At 33.6% G+C, this 17,176-nt stretch overlaps 2 protein-coding genes across 2 annotated transcripts in view; both read left to right on the plus strand.

The window, feature by feature from the left end:
• nmdyn-D7 (nucleoside diphosphate kinase homolog 7) overlaps nt 1-17,176 on the plus strand; it is a 212,235-nt gene that overhangs the window by 51,243 nt on the left and 143,816 nt on the right. The window lies entirely within an intron of this gene.
• On the plus strand, nt 6,088-8,565 carry LOC141487263 (uncharacterized). The gene is made up of 2 exons (XM_074186151.1): nt 6,088-6,235; nt 7,553-8,565. The coding sequence occupies exons 1-2, from the start codon at nt 6,088-6,090 to the stop codon at nt 8,500-8,502; spliced, it is 1,098 nt and encodes a 365-aa protein (XP_074042252.1). The 3' UTR covers nt 8,503-8,565.

Consider the following 17,176-nt stretch of genomic DNA (forward strand, 5'->3'; position numbering starts at 1 on the left):
GTTTCCATCACCAAATGAGGATTCACATCACTCCAGTAACGACAATTATGTCTATTCACTTCACCATTCAACATAATATTTTCGTCTGAAAAACTCGTATTATTTGGGTTATTGGTCAATTTCTCGCTGAACACCTCACAAAACTGAAGTCAACGATCAGGATCATCTTCGTTCAATTCCTGAACTAGCTTTACTTTGAAAGGATGGAATTTGTCGGCTTTCAAAATTCGAAAAAAACTAGTAACTGATGCACCAGACGCTCTAGCTACTTGTCTGATAGATTGTCGATTATCCATTAGTACATGTCCTAAAACTGCAACTTCAACTCCGTCATTTCTGACAGGACGGGATACTTCAAGTTTTATGTTGTGAACAGAACCTGAAGTTCCAAACTTAACCATTAACTGTCTAACGTATTGATGGCTCACATTGTGGTCTGGATGATTCGTAGGTATTATAAATTCTTGCAGCAGCTTAGGCACATTCATTAATTCGATATTAGGTGGCAACAATTTCTATTTTTTCTTCAGTAGAATGAACCATGTTGTAACACAGTGAACAAGGATGACTGAATAGTAATTCGTGAAGAAGTGACAGTGGCAAACTATCTACTTTTTGTTCTGCGACAACTAGATTCAACAAAAAGTACCAGTGCAGAAAAAACTAACAGTTCACTGCTAATTAAATAAATTCTACAGTATGCTGTAGAATTGTTCATGAATGCTGATTTCTGACTCCGGACATTTTCAATAATGTAAGGAACACTTTCGAAAGTAGACTGTATTGTTGTATGGAACTAGATGGAGGTCATTTTGAACACTTTATCCGTTGAATGTGTTGCCATTGATATTATATTGATGTTACTTCTAAGAGAAAACGTTCAACATTTGATTTTTCAATAAGGAATGAACCAATTTCGCGTCAGAAAATAAATTCAAAGGACCTCACAAATGAAGAAAGGTTGCAATTGCGTTGGTTTCATTTTACTCAGTGAATCTCTATAAAGGTTAAAGTCGCTTTTCTGTTTTCTTGTTGTCAAAATACAATTTAAAATAACTTCAATACTTTATAATTGATTCGCATCTTCATTTATTTTCTCGACAAATCGGCACTCATTCCATTTATCGGTATTTTTTTTACAATGAGTCATCGCTGATTCATACATGCTCGAAATTCTGTAGGCGATCTCGTCACAGCATAGGTAACAATCAGCATGGACACTTGGCCATGCCGCCTTTGATGTGGAAAAGTATATAGACGCCATTTTGGGAAGTGACGATAAGAGGGCAGGACTCGCGAAATGGTTTTGGACAGGTTCGTACTTTTTTTTTTTATATCCAAAATGCTCAAATAATTTTGATATACCTTACGGAATGTACCCAAATTCAATTGATATAATAATTCTCATGCAGACATTCTATCTGGTTACATGATTTTTTCAAAAAATGTCAAAACAGCCGAATTATTTCTAAAATCACCAGTTGGAATATAATGGTTCAATCAATTGGAATATGAAGGAGAAATTGTCCAGCAATCAACTTTTTGGTATAAACTTTATGATCTACCTCTCTTAAACTAAATGTGATTTTTTATATTACTAATTACCCTTTCAGTTGAATTGCTTGTTCTTTATTATAAGAAGAAGTTCTCCTTGCATTTTAGAATGAACTCTTCTTCAACATAAATGTATTTTTTTATATATACATACTTAGGTAAGTTCTATCCAAAAATCAACTTACTTTTGTTACTCCAATGTTCTTCTCTTCTCCAATGTTCTTTTTTAGTAATACGTTCACAGAACGTTTTTTACCCTCCTGAAATGACAATATCATGTAGTTGACCCACTTAAGATCTTTCTAGGTTTCCAGCTTAGCTGGCGATTATTATATAAGAAAAATACTAGAAATACCAATTATTCACTTTGAAACATTTATTCGTGTCTCCAAATTATTATTTTATTCTTCCTTCTTTATTTGGCAATATTTTTCTGAGATTTGAAATTCCTATTTATATATTTTAATGTATAAAATAATCTTACTCTACTATATAACTTCAAAAGGTGAGATATTGGTAAATTTTCACATAGTTATAATTGAATTGTTCAAATAATGATACAAATCCTGCAATGACATTTGTTCCTACAATACGATTCTCAAAATTGCTTTGGAAGTTTACTTCCAAGGAGGAAATAAAATAAACAAATTCATTTTTGGACATCCTTAAGTTACCGAATGTGTCAAGAGTTCCACTTTGAAATGCGCTGAAATAACAGTAGAGATTCATTATTTGATTCACGATTTGTTTTGGAATAGCTCACACAAATGTCACAACTTTGAATTTTCAGTAATTTATTTATCAAGTATCCGCAAATATATTTCATAACATTTTGCTGGAGCACATCACTGGTTGTATAATCAGTGTCCATTACTGCAAGCTTACCAGACACAATAGATTTTGTGTGGAAAACAGCATTCTCGTGATCTGAGAAAGTATAACTGGTAGATCCTTCTAATGTGGGAAATATCGTAGGCACAGCATTCGGCTGAAGTCTGTTGATAACCCGATATCTAGAGCCGATTACACTTACTCCGAACTAGTATTTTTCTCATCCTGTTTCACCAGAAAAATATCTCCTCAGGAATAATAATGAAGACAATGAAAACGTGTCATTATTTTCCAGGTTATCCGATTAATTTTATTTGTCGCTATAAAAAATCAATTACAATCTACAATTGTTTTTTTTCTATTCATAATGCATCCATCCAACCATTTTTAAATTTGAACAATTTTTTAACTTCTTCTTATATTTTGACAACGCATCCAATAATTTCAAAACTTCATAGCTTATCGATGAGATTCACATTTTCTTGTATAAATATGAGGAAGTAGAAAGCCAAGGCTTCTCTCAACTAGTACGTAATGCACCAGATTAATGTAAGAGTAATTGTTTGTGCAATGTGACAATCCCAAGAAGACTGTTGCCTCACATTATAAACGAAGTCTCACGAAAGCTTTCTGATAATCCACAGAATAACTGTGAAAAACAACTGACATCGGAAACTGTGGATCATTTCAAAATGTCCTCCACAAATATGATATCCCCTATGTAGTCTTTCAGGTTTATCAGTTAAATCGTTTCGTCCACATACCATTGCCCAAATTCGAGCCCTAAAATTAATGAAATTTTTTAATAAAATCCCATATTGTTGATTGGCAAATATATTAAAAGTGCACGTTAGAAATGAAATTTCTTTATTCAATGAAATAGAAAGCCATATATGTAGTCTAGTTCACATGTACTTTTTTTTGTAACATTTTTCAGCCCTGTCCAAAAATTACGACCTAGGTGTCATTCGATTCGTATTTTTGCCTAGAAAGTTTAAGGAAAGGCCCGAAAACGCGCCGATGAAAATTACAAAAGTTATAAACAATTAAGTTAAAAAAAATGGGGCTTTAGTTTTTTCTTAATATCTCGGAAAATTTTCAAAATTTTGGAAATTTGAAAGAAGATTTGAAAAGATCAATGAATTTGCGTAAAAAAAGTCCCGACTCCCGAAACTTTATCTCGATTATTTATAATTTTTACAGAGCCCTGAAAATAGAGCCAAAAGCCGGTGGTCTGGCTTCCGCGCGCCTTTCGTCACTCTGACAGAAAAACAAAAAAAAATTATTTAAACATATTAAATGTTAATATTAAGGAATGAATAAATTCATGTAATGTTGGAATACATCAATAAACAATAATCCGCAGTCAAAAAATTTTTATTCCAATTTTAACGCTAATTATAAATTTGTTAATTAATAACTTTTTCTGAATTGAAAGTTAATATAAAAATCTCTATAATTATTAAACTAAAACCCTGGCATTTTTTCCTTTGGAGAAGTTATCCTTAATAGGCAAAAAAATAGATTACCGTTTTTTATTGAAAATTATAATTTTATAAAAAATACATAACAAATTTTCTTGCAAGTAAATATTAAAATTAAGGAACCGTTTTTTTTTAAATAATAAATTCTATTGTTCTTCAAGGTTTTGAAAAAACTTTTTTTTAATTCTTTTTTTAATTGTTTATTTAAAAAAAATTGTTATAAACAAATTATTTTTTTAATTTTTTTTTCAATACTTTGTTCTATAATAAAAGTAACCATGTGTTTTTTTTCAATTTATTCTATTTTTTTATAAAACTTTTAATATTGTGATACCTTGATACTTGTCTTTTTCATTCGCTCCTTCGCTTTTATAATTATAATAACTTTCACACTATTGCAGTTATGATAAATATGCTTCAAGTCTTTTTTGTTCATTATGAATTCATTAACAATTTAAGCCTTTTACTAAAGTTGTAGTCCTATTATTCGTTTAATTATTGATCGTTATATATTAAAAAAAAATTGAAGTCTTTCCAACATAAACTTCGTGTCATGTAGCAATAAATCATAAGTATTTTATTACTTGTACTTTTAGTAGTTGTAGGATCATTAACATTCACTTATTGTCATATTTGTATGGAGTTTAAGAAAATTAAATGAACCAATCAGTCATTCTGTTAATTTAATTTTAATGAGTTTACTCATCAACCTTCTTTAAATTTCCGATGCTCACAATTTTTTCAAAACCTTAAAGAACAATAGAATTTATGATAAAAAAAAGGGTTCCTTAATTTTAATATTTAGTTTCAAAAAACGATTGTTAATTAACAAACGCATTTTTTAGCAACAAAGATTTTTTTTTAAGAAACCATTTTTTCTCTAATAATCATGATTTTTTCAATTAACATAATGAAAAAAAAATTCGAATTGCAATTGCTTATAAACAATGTATTTGTTTATAATACATTTATTAACAATAGCTGTAAAAAAAATATTAATTAGTTTTTAGCCATGAGACACTGAAACAATAAAAAAATTTGTAATGTATTTTTTTTTTAATTATAATTTTCAATTGTTAATAAAAAAATAGAAAATTACAATTTTTTTATTTTGGCAACGGTAATCTATTTTTTTGCCTATTAAGGATAACTTCACCAAAGGAAAAAAATGCCAGGGTTTTAGTTTAATAATTATAGGGATTTTTATATTAACTCTCAATTCAGAAAAAGTTATTAATTAACAAATTTATAATTGACGTTAAAAATGGGATAAAAATTTTTTGACTGCGGATTATTGATGTATCCCAACATTACATGATTTTTTTCATTTCTCAATATTTACATTTAATATGTTTGAATATTTTTTTTGTTTTTATGTCAAGAGTGACGAAAGGCGCGCTTTTGGCTCTATTTTCAGGGCTCTGTAAAAATTATAAATAATCGAGATTCGAGATTTGGGAGTCGGGACTTTTTTTAAGCAAATTCACTGATCTTTTCAAATCTTCTTTCAAATTTTCAAAATTTTGAAAATTTTCGAGATATTAAGAAAAAACTAAAGCCCCATTTTTTTTCACTTAATTGTTTATAACTTTTGTAATTTTTATCGGCGCGTTTTCGGACCTTTCCTTAAACTTTCTAGGCAAAAATACGAATCGAATGACACCTTGGTCGTAATTTTTGGACAGGGCTGAAAAATGTCACCAAAAAGAGCTAAATCGAGTACATGTGAACCAGACTAATGGGGTCTATACATTTGTAAATGGCTATGAAAAATATATTTATCTCACAGCACCTCCTGTGAAAAGCATTATTTGAGAGATTATATCCTAAAGGAATCAAGACAATGAAGAAATTCTGTTGTGAAAGCATTAAGTATTTCTACAATAGCAATGTTACTGTTTACAAAAAAATTAATAGCTAGGCTCTATGAAAACAGATATCAACTTAGTGGAACTGTTAGGCAAGGCGCGCACTGAAGTGGTCAGCAAGTGCCGTGGCGGTGGCGTGATGACCAAGTGGCACGTGGAATCGGTAAAGTCTATGTAAACAAATGAAGACGCGCGTATCAAAATGGAATAGTGGTGAAGTGGTATTTTGCAGGTGGCGTGATGTCAGTCTGGTGCCACTGAGCTCGGACAAGCTTAATTTTCGAGTGGCAAGCGACTGGTGACGACGTGGATTTGTGAATGAAAATAAAATTATACGAAAACGAAAAAACATGCAAGATGACCATGAATTCAACATACATTTTGTAACCCTTGTAGAGGCATATCCCTGTCTATATGATAATACGCGGGAGGATTATCATATGAGCCATGTGCAAGAGCGGGCTTGGTCCAAAATTGCAAAAGACATAGGGAAAGAAGGTAAGTAATAAAAAATTTGGTTCTTTGAAAAATATATTGGTTATTTTGTGATTCTCCAGTACTCGCATGCCTATTGTTTATAAGTGTTAATACTTTTGTCTTCATACACAAAATCTTTTTTGACCTTCAAGTGAGCCGTCCACTGTGAAGAAAAAATCACAGAGTTTCGTTCGTGTAGCAATTGCTGGATTGGTAGCTCTTCTTTGATTTGAGAGTCTTGGATCACGCTGTTCTTCATTTTCTACTTCTATGTCATCATCGTTTCCTTTCTTTCCTCGTGGGCGCGAAAATACACCTTCCTCTTTTTTAATAAAATTATGCAATACGCATACTGCTTTAACAATACTGTCCACTGTATTTATATTAAGACCAATTGTTGTGTGTAAAATTCTGAACTTGGATGACATCATTCCGAACGCGCACTCAACTGATTTGCGACCTCTTGATAACCTTCCATTAAACACCCTTCTCCTATTTGTTAAGCCTCTTTTAGGGTAGGGCTTCATCATAGTACACATCAATGGAAAAGCTTCGTCTGCAGCAAAATAAAATGGAAAATTTGTGTCTTGTCCTGGTAATGGAGATGGGTCTGGTAAGTCTAAAGTGCCGTTGGCTAATTTCTTTCCAAAATTACTTTCTTTTAATGCCCCCCCGTCACTGTTTCGGCCATACTCTCCTACATCAATGGCCAAAAAACATCCATCTGCATCTGACACAGCCATCAAAACAATGGAAAAATACCCTTTGTAATTTATAAATTCGGAACCTGACTTTGGTGGACGTTTGATCCTAATGTGTTTACCATCTATACTCCCAGCACAATTTGGCAGGTTCCATAACTCCCAGTATCTTTGAGCCGATTGTACCCATGTTTCTTTGGTAGGGTTAGGAAGATAAGTTGGTTGTAGAACTTCCCAAATTACTTCTGAAGTTCTCGCAATTATTTCCCTAATGGTAGTATGACCTCTCAAAAAATAACACGATAGTGCCTTTAGATTGCATCCGGTTGCGAAATACCTGGAAACAAAGACAATAATTTAGTAATTTGTTTTACCTTACAAGCGCAGCAAGCGGTATGGCATTTACTTTCCAAAATATAAGAAATTGCATTTTTTTTTCAATAGTGTCCAAAAAGCTAGGATGATTTGCATTTCCTTATGTATACATATATATATATATATATATATATATATATATATATATATATATATACATATATATACATATATATATATATATATATATATATATATATATATATATATATATATATATATATATAAATATACATATATAATATATATGTTAATATTACAGCTACCGTTGCGGACTGCAAGAAAAGGTGGAAGAATCTACGTGGAAGTTACACAAAACATTTAAAGACATACGTGCCATCTGGATCTGGAGCATCAGTAAAACGCCCTTACTATCTCTCGGAGTACATATGTTTTGTTTTACCATTCACAAAGTCACGTCAACCTAAGGGTAATGTTGGCGCACCAAAGGATAATGAAGCGGCAGATATACTTGATGAAGAAATATTTACGGAAGACTTACAGACCGAAGAGCTTGAAAGTGAACAATTAGGAAGTGCAAAGAAAACTGGAACGTATGAAAATAATCAAGGGAGAAATAACGATAGTGATGGTGAACAGTCGATTACTGAAGAAGTCGACCAGAATGTATCAAATGTAAATGTAAAAAACGATTCCCGTGATCCAAAGCAAGGAAAACAAAAGAGAAGTGTATCCAGTTTGTCAGTACTCGGTGTAAAGAAACCTAAAATAATAAAAAATACTCAGAATCAAGTAACTTTGGAAGACGTTAACAAATCTGCATTGGAATATTTCAATAAAAAAAAGGAAGCATCCTATAGACCACCTGCTTTAACTAATGATGACGCCGATGTGCAGTTTTTGTTGAGTTTATTGCCAGACTTGAAAAAAATGACGGACAAGCAGAAAAGAAAATATAAAGTGGGAGTCCTGAATCTTGCCGGTGAAATCTTGGATGAACCTCTTACTTCTGCACCTCTCTTCTCCCCAACTCCTACTTATTCATCGCTTGCTGCAGACAGCATGTCTTCCATCCGTTCATCTGCAGCATGTACTAACTGTACTCCACCTCGATGTGAGACAGCTGATTCACAGCCATCTTATGAAGATATTTCGTTTTCGACAGTACATCAGCTACCTACACAAGATACATTATTACCAAATAGTCAGTATAGTTATCTAAAAACCTCATTATTACCAGATACCTTCTAAGTATGCGTTACAAAATAATGTTTTATAAGTTTGCATTTGGTTAATAAATACTTATTATTTTAAGTGCTTATTATTTATATTTTCTATCGTACTTACCGCAGTGTTACTAGAAGTCTTTCTTCGGGAGACACACAATTTCTGAAGTTTGTATCCTTTTTTTGAAGCATAGAGCGTAGTTTTGTCAGCAACTTGCAAAATGTCCCTTTCTTCATTCGGTAGAAAAGTTTAAATTTTTGGTCGTCCAAGTTCAAATCCTTTTCATATACGTTAAAAATTCCAAATTCTTTATTTTTCTGCCATAGGGGATGAACCCAATAGTGTTTTTTCTCCTTCTCCTGATTTTTAGCATTCAGGTTAGCAAGTTGCACAAGTAAAAGAACATCTTCATCCTCTGAGGACGACATGATGAATCGGTGACACCAACGTTGTTTGCCACTACAATGCGCTTTACACCATTTCCATACCACTTCGTTGCTATTTGATCGCCACGCCATATGCTCACCATCCCTATACCGCTCACCATTCCAATACCTCGCTACTACCACACTACTTCAGTGCGCGCCTTGCCTTACTTTTACAACTATTTACAGTACAAACGTGTCTACCACCTATTCGTTGTTCCATTATGTTAAAAGTTATAATTCACGATACACACAGAACACAGGTAACATATACGTCTTAACAAGAGCAACGCCAAAAGCAGAATGAGAAAGTCTGTCACTTCCCAAAATGGCGGACTCATCAACGCGACGGATATGCGCGAACTTCTCTCGCCAAGCGAAGTGACATTGCTAATTGTTACCTATGCTGTAATCTAGTTACGTTGATCGCCAGGGGCGACTCGTTACAATATTCTACTCTGTATCCGTTATTTTGTATTCGTCAATTCCTTTTTGAGGAAATACAGAATAATTACTGACTGGGACCACAACATTTTACAGGAAATGTCTTTACCACCATCTTACACCACAGCCACCGGATACTTCAAAGACTCCCTAGAATTTTTAAAAACAAACCAGTGGCTATATAACTATAGTAATACTCATGTGTTGGTGAAAGAAATATTAAAGGAATTCCCTGCCGAGTGGAATGAATATTTCAAGAAGTTGTCTACTAAAGGAATCATCGAGTTAGCCTTGAATCGGATTGAGGTAAGAAAAATAATATACCTATAGGGTGAACAAAAAATTCGGTATAAAATTTGGAAATTTTTAGAAATTGATTATGACCCCTAGCCCCATTTGAGATAACTGTTCTAAAATTCAGAATGAAATTTCTTCAAAATTTTTCCCACAATCAAGTGTAGAATAGAATTGAGAGAAAACTTTTTATTTTTTTGCTTTTTCATCAATATGAGAAAAGTTGAAACGAAGATTAATAGAACGTGTGAAGAAGTTTCTTTCCGATACGAACCGGAAGAAAAAATTTAACTATCTATCTATTGTAATTCTTGTGATGTTGTTCATATTGGTGCTGGAGAGGCAATAAGTCAATTGTCTTATTCCGAAACATCGATGTCCGCCATTGAGAATCACACTGTTCCTTGTAAGGGAAATTTCATCTCATATACTATATTGTGTAGCGATACTGTGAATGATATCTGATTCAATTCTATAACGAATGTTTGGAGTACATACTGAATAGGAAAAACTGTTTTGTATAATTCGGTGTTCATATTATAAAAGTAGTTGTTATGAAAGTATTTTTCTTTCTTGTTATTCAATGTTCATATGAAAGTTCGATGGAACTTTTTCTTCCAGTTTGTCTTGAGAGTTGAAATTTATTGCTTTCTTTGTTCCTTCGGAAGTTTTCCACATTTCTTGTATGATCATGGAAAAGTAAAAAGTCAAAACCTATTTTTCCCGAAATTGAATTTTACGTAAATCACTTTTTTCGTATATAGTTCGTAATTCACACATTCGAATTAATTACACATATATTAGTAAACAGACATTGAAAAGTAATTGTAATTTTATGGAATTTGGATCTTTAGGTAATATGTAAGGAGTGGATTATTGCTCAGTTTCCGGTTCTAACCCATATATTCACGTTTCGTCACCGGCAGCATTGTTTTTCAGTGTCCAAGTTCCATTCCATTTGTTCACAAAGGCTTTTTTTGAGCGTCATTCATGTGCAGGTATACTTATTTTTAAGGAAAATGCACAAGCACTACAGGAAAATCCTCAAGGCGCTCTAATAGCGGTGCCTGTTCACCTTAGATTTGAATCATCTGATATTAAATTCATTTGGAAAAACGTTCTCAGGAAGTTTATTCCGCATATACGCAGTTCTCCAGATGAAAGAATTCTGAAAAAGTGAAGTTCGGGGTGTACTGAGTTGAACCTCAAAACTATGAGCAGCAATAGTCCGTCGCGTATTTTTTGTATGTACCGGGAGCTGTTCATGTGTGTCAAATCATTTGAACACCTCCCGTGAAAATGTCTTAGAAAGAGGGACAAATCTCCAACCTTTCTTCGATGTTCCAGACTATCAAGGTTGCAACTGCTGTTCGTGTCTCCAATCAGGCGGATTGCTCTTTTCTGGATGGAATCCAGCAGCTTCAGGATATGCTTAGTGGCCTACCTCCATACACGTGAACAATACTCCAATGAAAAAAGGTCTGATCTGAGCTTCATAAAGCATCAAAAATTGCTGAGGTGTGAACAGTTTTCTGGTTAGGAATATTGTTCTAAATTTCTGAAAAGCAGATTTGCAATTCCAACTTTACGATTGTGCCAACACATATTGGTGTCTGTTTTAACCCCCAAAAAACTTATCGAAGCAAAAAGTGGAATTGTCTTTATGCAAAATCAAATGTATTTGCACTCTGTGAAATGTCAAGTGAAGCTTCTATCTCACGAAATGCCATATACTGATCTTCTTCAATGATCTTGCTCTTGGCATCTTTGATTTTTTTGGAATAACAACTGATTTTGATCGCCATTCACAAGATTCGTCAAATGACTGACGTAAATTATGCAAACAGATTGTGAACAGCTCTTTCTGACCATTATACCAACGATTCTACAGGTGCTTTCTTCCGGTGATTTGAATCTCCCACACGCTTGTTTTTTTCAAAAATTCACAGTCGACTAAGTATGCAGCATAATCAGCTAAAAATCAGTATTTTAAAAGCGGTAAGAAAAATCTGCGGAATAGTTGAAATCACAAACATGACGAAAACAAAATGATGAAGTTAATATTCAAAAATGAAAATAAAAAAATCATATGGAAGAATTACCAGACAACTAGGAACAGAAGAGACTATGAAGAATATAAAATCAGTGGATAACAGGTCAAAATAGAAGTTAAAAGTGCAAAACAGTATTCGTGAAGGATTTTGGAGAGCCAATGAAAGTAAAGTATAAAGGGAATCAAAAACTATTATATGAAACACTGAAACAATTCCAACAGAAGAATTCGTACAGAATGAAGAAGGGATAACACAGGTAAAGTTGTTGACAGTGTCACACAATATTTGAGAAAGATGGAAACAATATTTTATCGAACTAACGGTCCTACGAGTATCTAAAGAAAATACAACTGTATGTGACCTACAGAGTGGAAGAGATTGCAAGAAAAACTGAAGAAAGCAGCAACGGAGGAATTGGAAAAACAACTGAAAAACTGAAATTAGGTAAGGCCTCAGGAATAGACGATATCACTTCAGAAATGATCAAGTTAATGAACGAGACTGAGTAGAAAAATCGAAGAATGACGTATTTAGAGATAAAACAGTCAAAAAAATGGAATATCAGTTTTATTCTTCCGTTTCATAAAAAAAGAGACTGTGAAAACGAGTTTAGAATACAAACTGAGTAGAAACAAGTGTTTTTTGTGTTATTCAGTTTTCAGTATAATTCAGTATATGTTTCGAAATAATTTTTCTTTCGTGTAATTCAATGTTTATATAAAACTAGTTGTTTCTTCCAGTTTGTTTCTGGAAGGCAATTATTCGCATGATCTACACATCTTAATATAGAATCACTTTCTTGGAAATTGTTTGCTCCCTTATTTTCTTTGAAAGATTCTCACATTTTTTTTGTATCAAGATAGAGAAGTAGAAAGCTAAAGATTTTCTTTCCCATCTTACAGAAAAAAGAAATTGACAAAGAAACGATCAATATAATGAAGACTATATGAAGACAATCAAAATGTACTCAAAATATAAAACGAAGAATCAGAAACTGTCCAAACAAAGATAGTTGTTAGGTTAGGTTAGACGTAGAACAAGGATGTGTATTTAGCAGTCTTCTCATCTCATAGCGGTTGAAGTAGTTAAACCAACAAAGAGATATTTCATTCATGTGCAACCGTAAAAAATCAGATAGCAAGCGTAGAAAGACGTGAATTTTCCACTGAAGATGAAGACCGATCGGAGGGCCAAAATTTTTATAGAATGGATCCCTAATTGTCTGAATGACCAGAAACATGCAAGGGTAGAAGCATTGCGCTCGATCTGTTTTCACTTTGAATGAAACTTTTCCACGACCCAAAAACTCGTAACACTTTTCAAAAAGACTGTATTGAAAAACTGAATATTTCGAATGAAAATTAGAAACACTGGGTTTCATTGCATATTTGTGTAAGATCCCTTACAAGAAAAATTATTGTAGATACTCCTCATTTGTTAAACTCCAAGACCTTGCTGAAATCGATGGAGTTATAACCTACAAACCGATTTTGAAGCCTTATTCGTCGTCAGTACAGGACAGATGTAACCACCGCTGAAACGAAACTTTCATAGTTGAACTGCACCAGTCTCCGACTGGAGAAATTTGAAAACAGGCAACTAAATAGGAAAATATCACTGTTCCTGTTAATTTAAGACTGGATTACTGCCACCTAATTTTCTAATAACTTTTACTGAAGGGAGACTCGATACAATAATGAAAACCATTACTCTCAATGCAGTTGCAGTTCTGTCACTTCACGGAGGTCATTTTTGAAGACTGCTGTTCCGAAAGTAATAAGTTGGGGTACACATTACCTATCATTAGAAAGAAACATAAACATTATGAAATGATATATCACTTGACACTCATTCCCATTCAATATTCAATATTTGAACGATCGACAGGAATTGTCACGTTTCGAACACTGATCTTCTTTGCTTTGGCACAACCAAAACACTCCTGTTTTGGATCGGAACGTCGTGTGATGAAAAGGGGGTCCTCTACGACAGCAGAAGTCGTTCAGGGCAGTGATTGGACACCGATGAGCCACCCAAGCACTTTCCAAAGGAGAAAACTCACCAAAAAATTACCATGGTTACTGTAAGGTTGTTAGCGACCGGTGACATTCACTATAACTTTATGAAACCGTGCCAAACCATCACAACAGAGTCTCATTGTGAGCAAATCAACACAGCAGACACTGGTCACCAAAAGAGGTCCGATCCTGCTCCACGACAACAAATAACCGTCCAAAAACTGAACGAATTGAGCGTCGAAGTTCTGTCTTATCCGCCATACTCCCCAAACCTCTCGCCAATCGACTCCATATCTTTTCAAGCCCTTCGATAACTTTCTCACTGGTTGAATCTTCGCCAATCAGAACCTGATAAAAACGGCCTTCGTCGACCTCATCGAGTCCCGAGCACACAATTTTTATGCTTGCATTACGTTGGCAAAAGTGCACTGATTCAAATGGCGCTCATTTCGATTGAATTGAATTAGTATCAACTGAGATATTACAATTCAAAGTAGACTCATAAACACAGACAAAACTTTCGAAACAACCTAATAGAAGAACATACAATGCACTGTTGAAAAAATTGAAGGAGTATGTAATGAACATACATTTCCAAATCGAAACTGACTCGTTTGTTCACCTGGTTATCTAAATCTGCACACTTTTCATCATTACCTCATTTTTTCTTTCAGTGTGACATTCCTGCGAGTTTGAAGGAATTTTTGGACAAAATAAAATCATTGAAGCCAGATATAAAATTTCGAGAGTGGGATTTCCAACACACGTTTCCTCATAACTGTGGTTTGAGTAAAAAAAAACTTCATGAAATCTTGTCATTAGCCCCAGTTATTCATGAAATTTGCGAAGCCAATAACATCGATTTCGTTATCGACGTTGGTTCAGGAGTGGTGAGTTTACTCAAGTTGTTTTTTAGTCTGGGCCACAAATCTTTTTTTTGGAACTTCTGTCCAAATGCACTGAAAATTATGATCCAGGGCTCATTCGATTCGGAATGACCATTAGCAACTTTTTGAAAAATTTCAAGACGGGCTCGAACAAATTGCAAAAGTTATAAACAATTTAGTAAAAATAAGGGGTGTATGGTTTTTCGCAAATATCTCGGAAAGTATTAAAGGTATCCGAAATTTGAAAAAAGATCCTCAAAGAGGACGGAATTTACTAAAAAAAGTCCGACCTCCCGGAACTATATCATTAATATTTATAATTTTAATTTAGAGGTGAAAATAGCGCTAAAAGCGCTGACCGATACGGACTTTTGAACAATAAAAATTATTTTAACCCATTCAATATCATTATTGAGGAAAAAAATCACAAACCTTCTAGACACTTGAATAAACGAAAATCCATGGAAAAAATATTTTTCCCATGATGATTTTATTCGATATACTAAAGTATATCCAATGAAATCATAGTATACAGGGTGTAACTAAATGAGTATGAAACATTCAAGAATGTGATTCCTCATCGAAAAAAAAATAGGATCTTTCATATAAAGAAATTTCATTGGAGCATCCCTTGTTAAGATACAGCCCCTTAAAGGGGGTACATAAAATTTGTATAACAATTTTTTTCACAAGCACTAAAAAAGTTACGATATTGAAATCAACCTGACTTTTGTACTACCAAAAAGACACTTAGCCAGAAATTTATTTGGTTTACCCCATGGTTGTAAGGGGTGGAAAACGCAACCCCTAAAATTGATTTCCAATGTAACTTTTTGTCTTATTAATTTGTTCACCATTCAAAAATGTATTTCCGATAGCCTGTTTCATTCTAAACAAAAAATATCTCTTGGGTTTTTTGCCCAAAATGAACCAGTTCGCAGCAAAAAATTATTTTACGAACAACTACAGAGATACATCGTCATAAATGCGAAAATACGAAACTAATCTATCTAGTAGGTCGCTATTAGCGATAGTGACAATTAAATTGGTATGACGCTGTCAGTTTGTGAATTTTCGAAATTGAATTAATACTAATTGTGTGTTGTTGTTCTGTTCTTAATTTGTTATTAAAATGGCATACACAAATGAGGAAATGGCTAATATGCATTACGTTTACGGTCTGTCGCAGGGGAATGGGTTAGAAGCTTCTAGAAGATATGCTGAAATATATCCTCAACGGCAACATCCTCCACATAGAATATTTGCTCGACTTCATCAACGATTACGAGAATATTGTTCATTCGACAAAAGAACGCAGGATTGTGGTCGCCATCGAGAAGTACGAACACCACAACTTGAGGAAGCAGTACTTAATTTGATTGAAGAACAACCTACGACCAGTACTAGAAACATTGCTTTCCAGCTAAATGTTGATCATATGACGGTATTTCGAATTTCAGAGGAACAACTCTTATACCCTTACCATCTGCAACGAGTACAGGCACTGTTACCGCGAGACTTTCCGAACCGTCTTGAATTTTGCAATTGGATGCTGGAAATGATTAGAAAAAATTGTGACTTTCTGAAGACGATAGAATTCACAGACGAATGTAGTTTTTCTCGGGATAAGATTAATACTTTTCATAATTACCGCATCATCTATGCGTGCCGGGTAATCAGAGAGACTCCAGGAATATTTGAGCGAATACGTGGCTCAATGCGCCGATGTCTAGACGTATGCGTAATGTTTGAAGGTGTTGTGTGTTTTGTTATTGATAAATTAGTTTTGTTTTATTTTGGGGGGATTTTTATCAGTGATGAATATTATGATTTTTCAAACATAAATCGTTTCTTGAAAAAAATGTTGATTGCTTAATAACCCATTTGTTGATTAACAATTTTTTGTCACTAAATATGAGAAAAAAATAGAGAAACATTTGTTTATACAAAAAGTGATACATATTTGTTTTTGTTTCTTTTTTGATAGTATTCAAAAAAATATATCGTAAAAATTAATTTGTTAAAAAAATTGTTTATTAAAAATATTATTTATTGATATTAACAATTGAAAATTATAAATACAATTTATTTAATAAATAAAAATCAAATTATGAAACAACAATAAAAATCATTTGGCGCTCCGGGGCGACTTAATTGATTCCAGTGGCGCATTTGCTTTTTCAGATGCAGGAAAACCCGAAAAAACCTGCAGCACCACATCATCTGAAGATCTTGATATGCTTGATATGTCCCCTCTCTCATAAAACAAAATGTAGGGTGTCTCCAGAGGCTCCAATAAATTCAATACATCGCCAGAACACTTCGTGACACGACTATCGTCAAACTTAAACCAGTTCGTTTCGTCTTTGACCAAGGCGTTATAATGACCAGATTCAACGCCAGAACCACAGTGAACAATGACTGCATGAATATTATAATAGTGGTCTGCTTGATTTAAGTATTCATTTATTTCGAACCTTCGTAAGAGTTTGGTGCTTACGTCAGAGGTTGATTCATGTTTGCAGATCATCAGTGTTATTATTAGAATTGACCGGTGCCTCAGCAATACTTGTTTC

The sequence above is a fragment of the Leptinotarsa decemlineata genome, unplaced genomic scaffold (genome assembly GCF_025532065.1).
Source record: "Leptinotarsa decemlineata unplaced genomic scaffold, Ldec_3_MD MMD2_tig00078422_RagTag_RagTag, whole genome shotgun sequence".
Classification (NCBI taxonomy): Eukaryota; Metazoa; Arthropoda; class Insecta; order Coleoptera; family Chrysomelidae; genus Leptinotarsa; species Leptinotarsa decemlineata.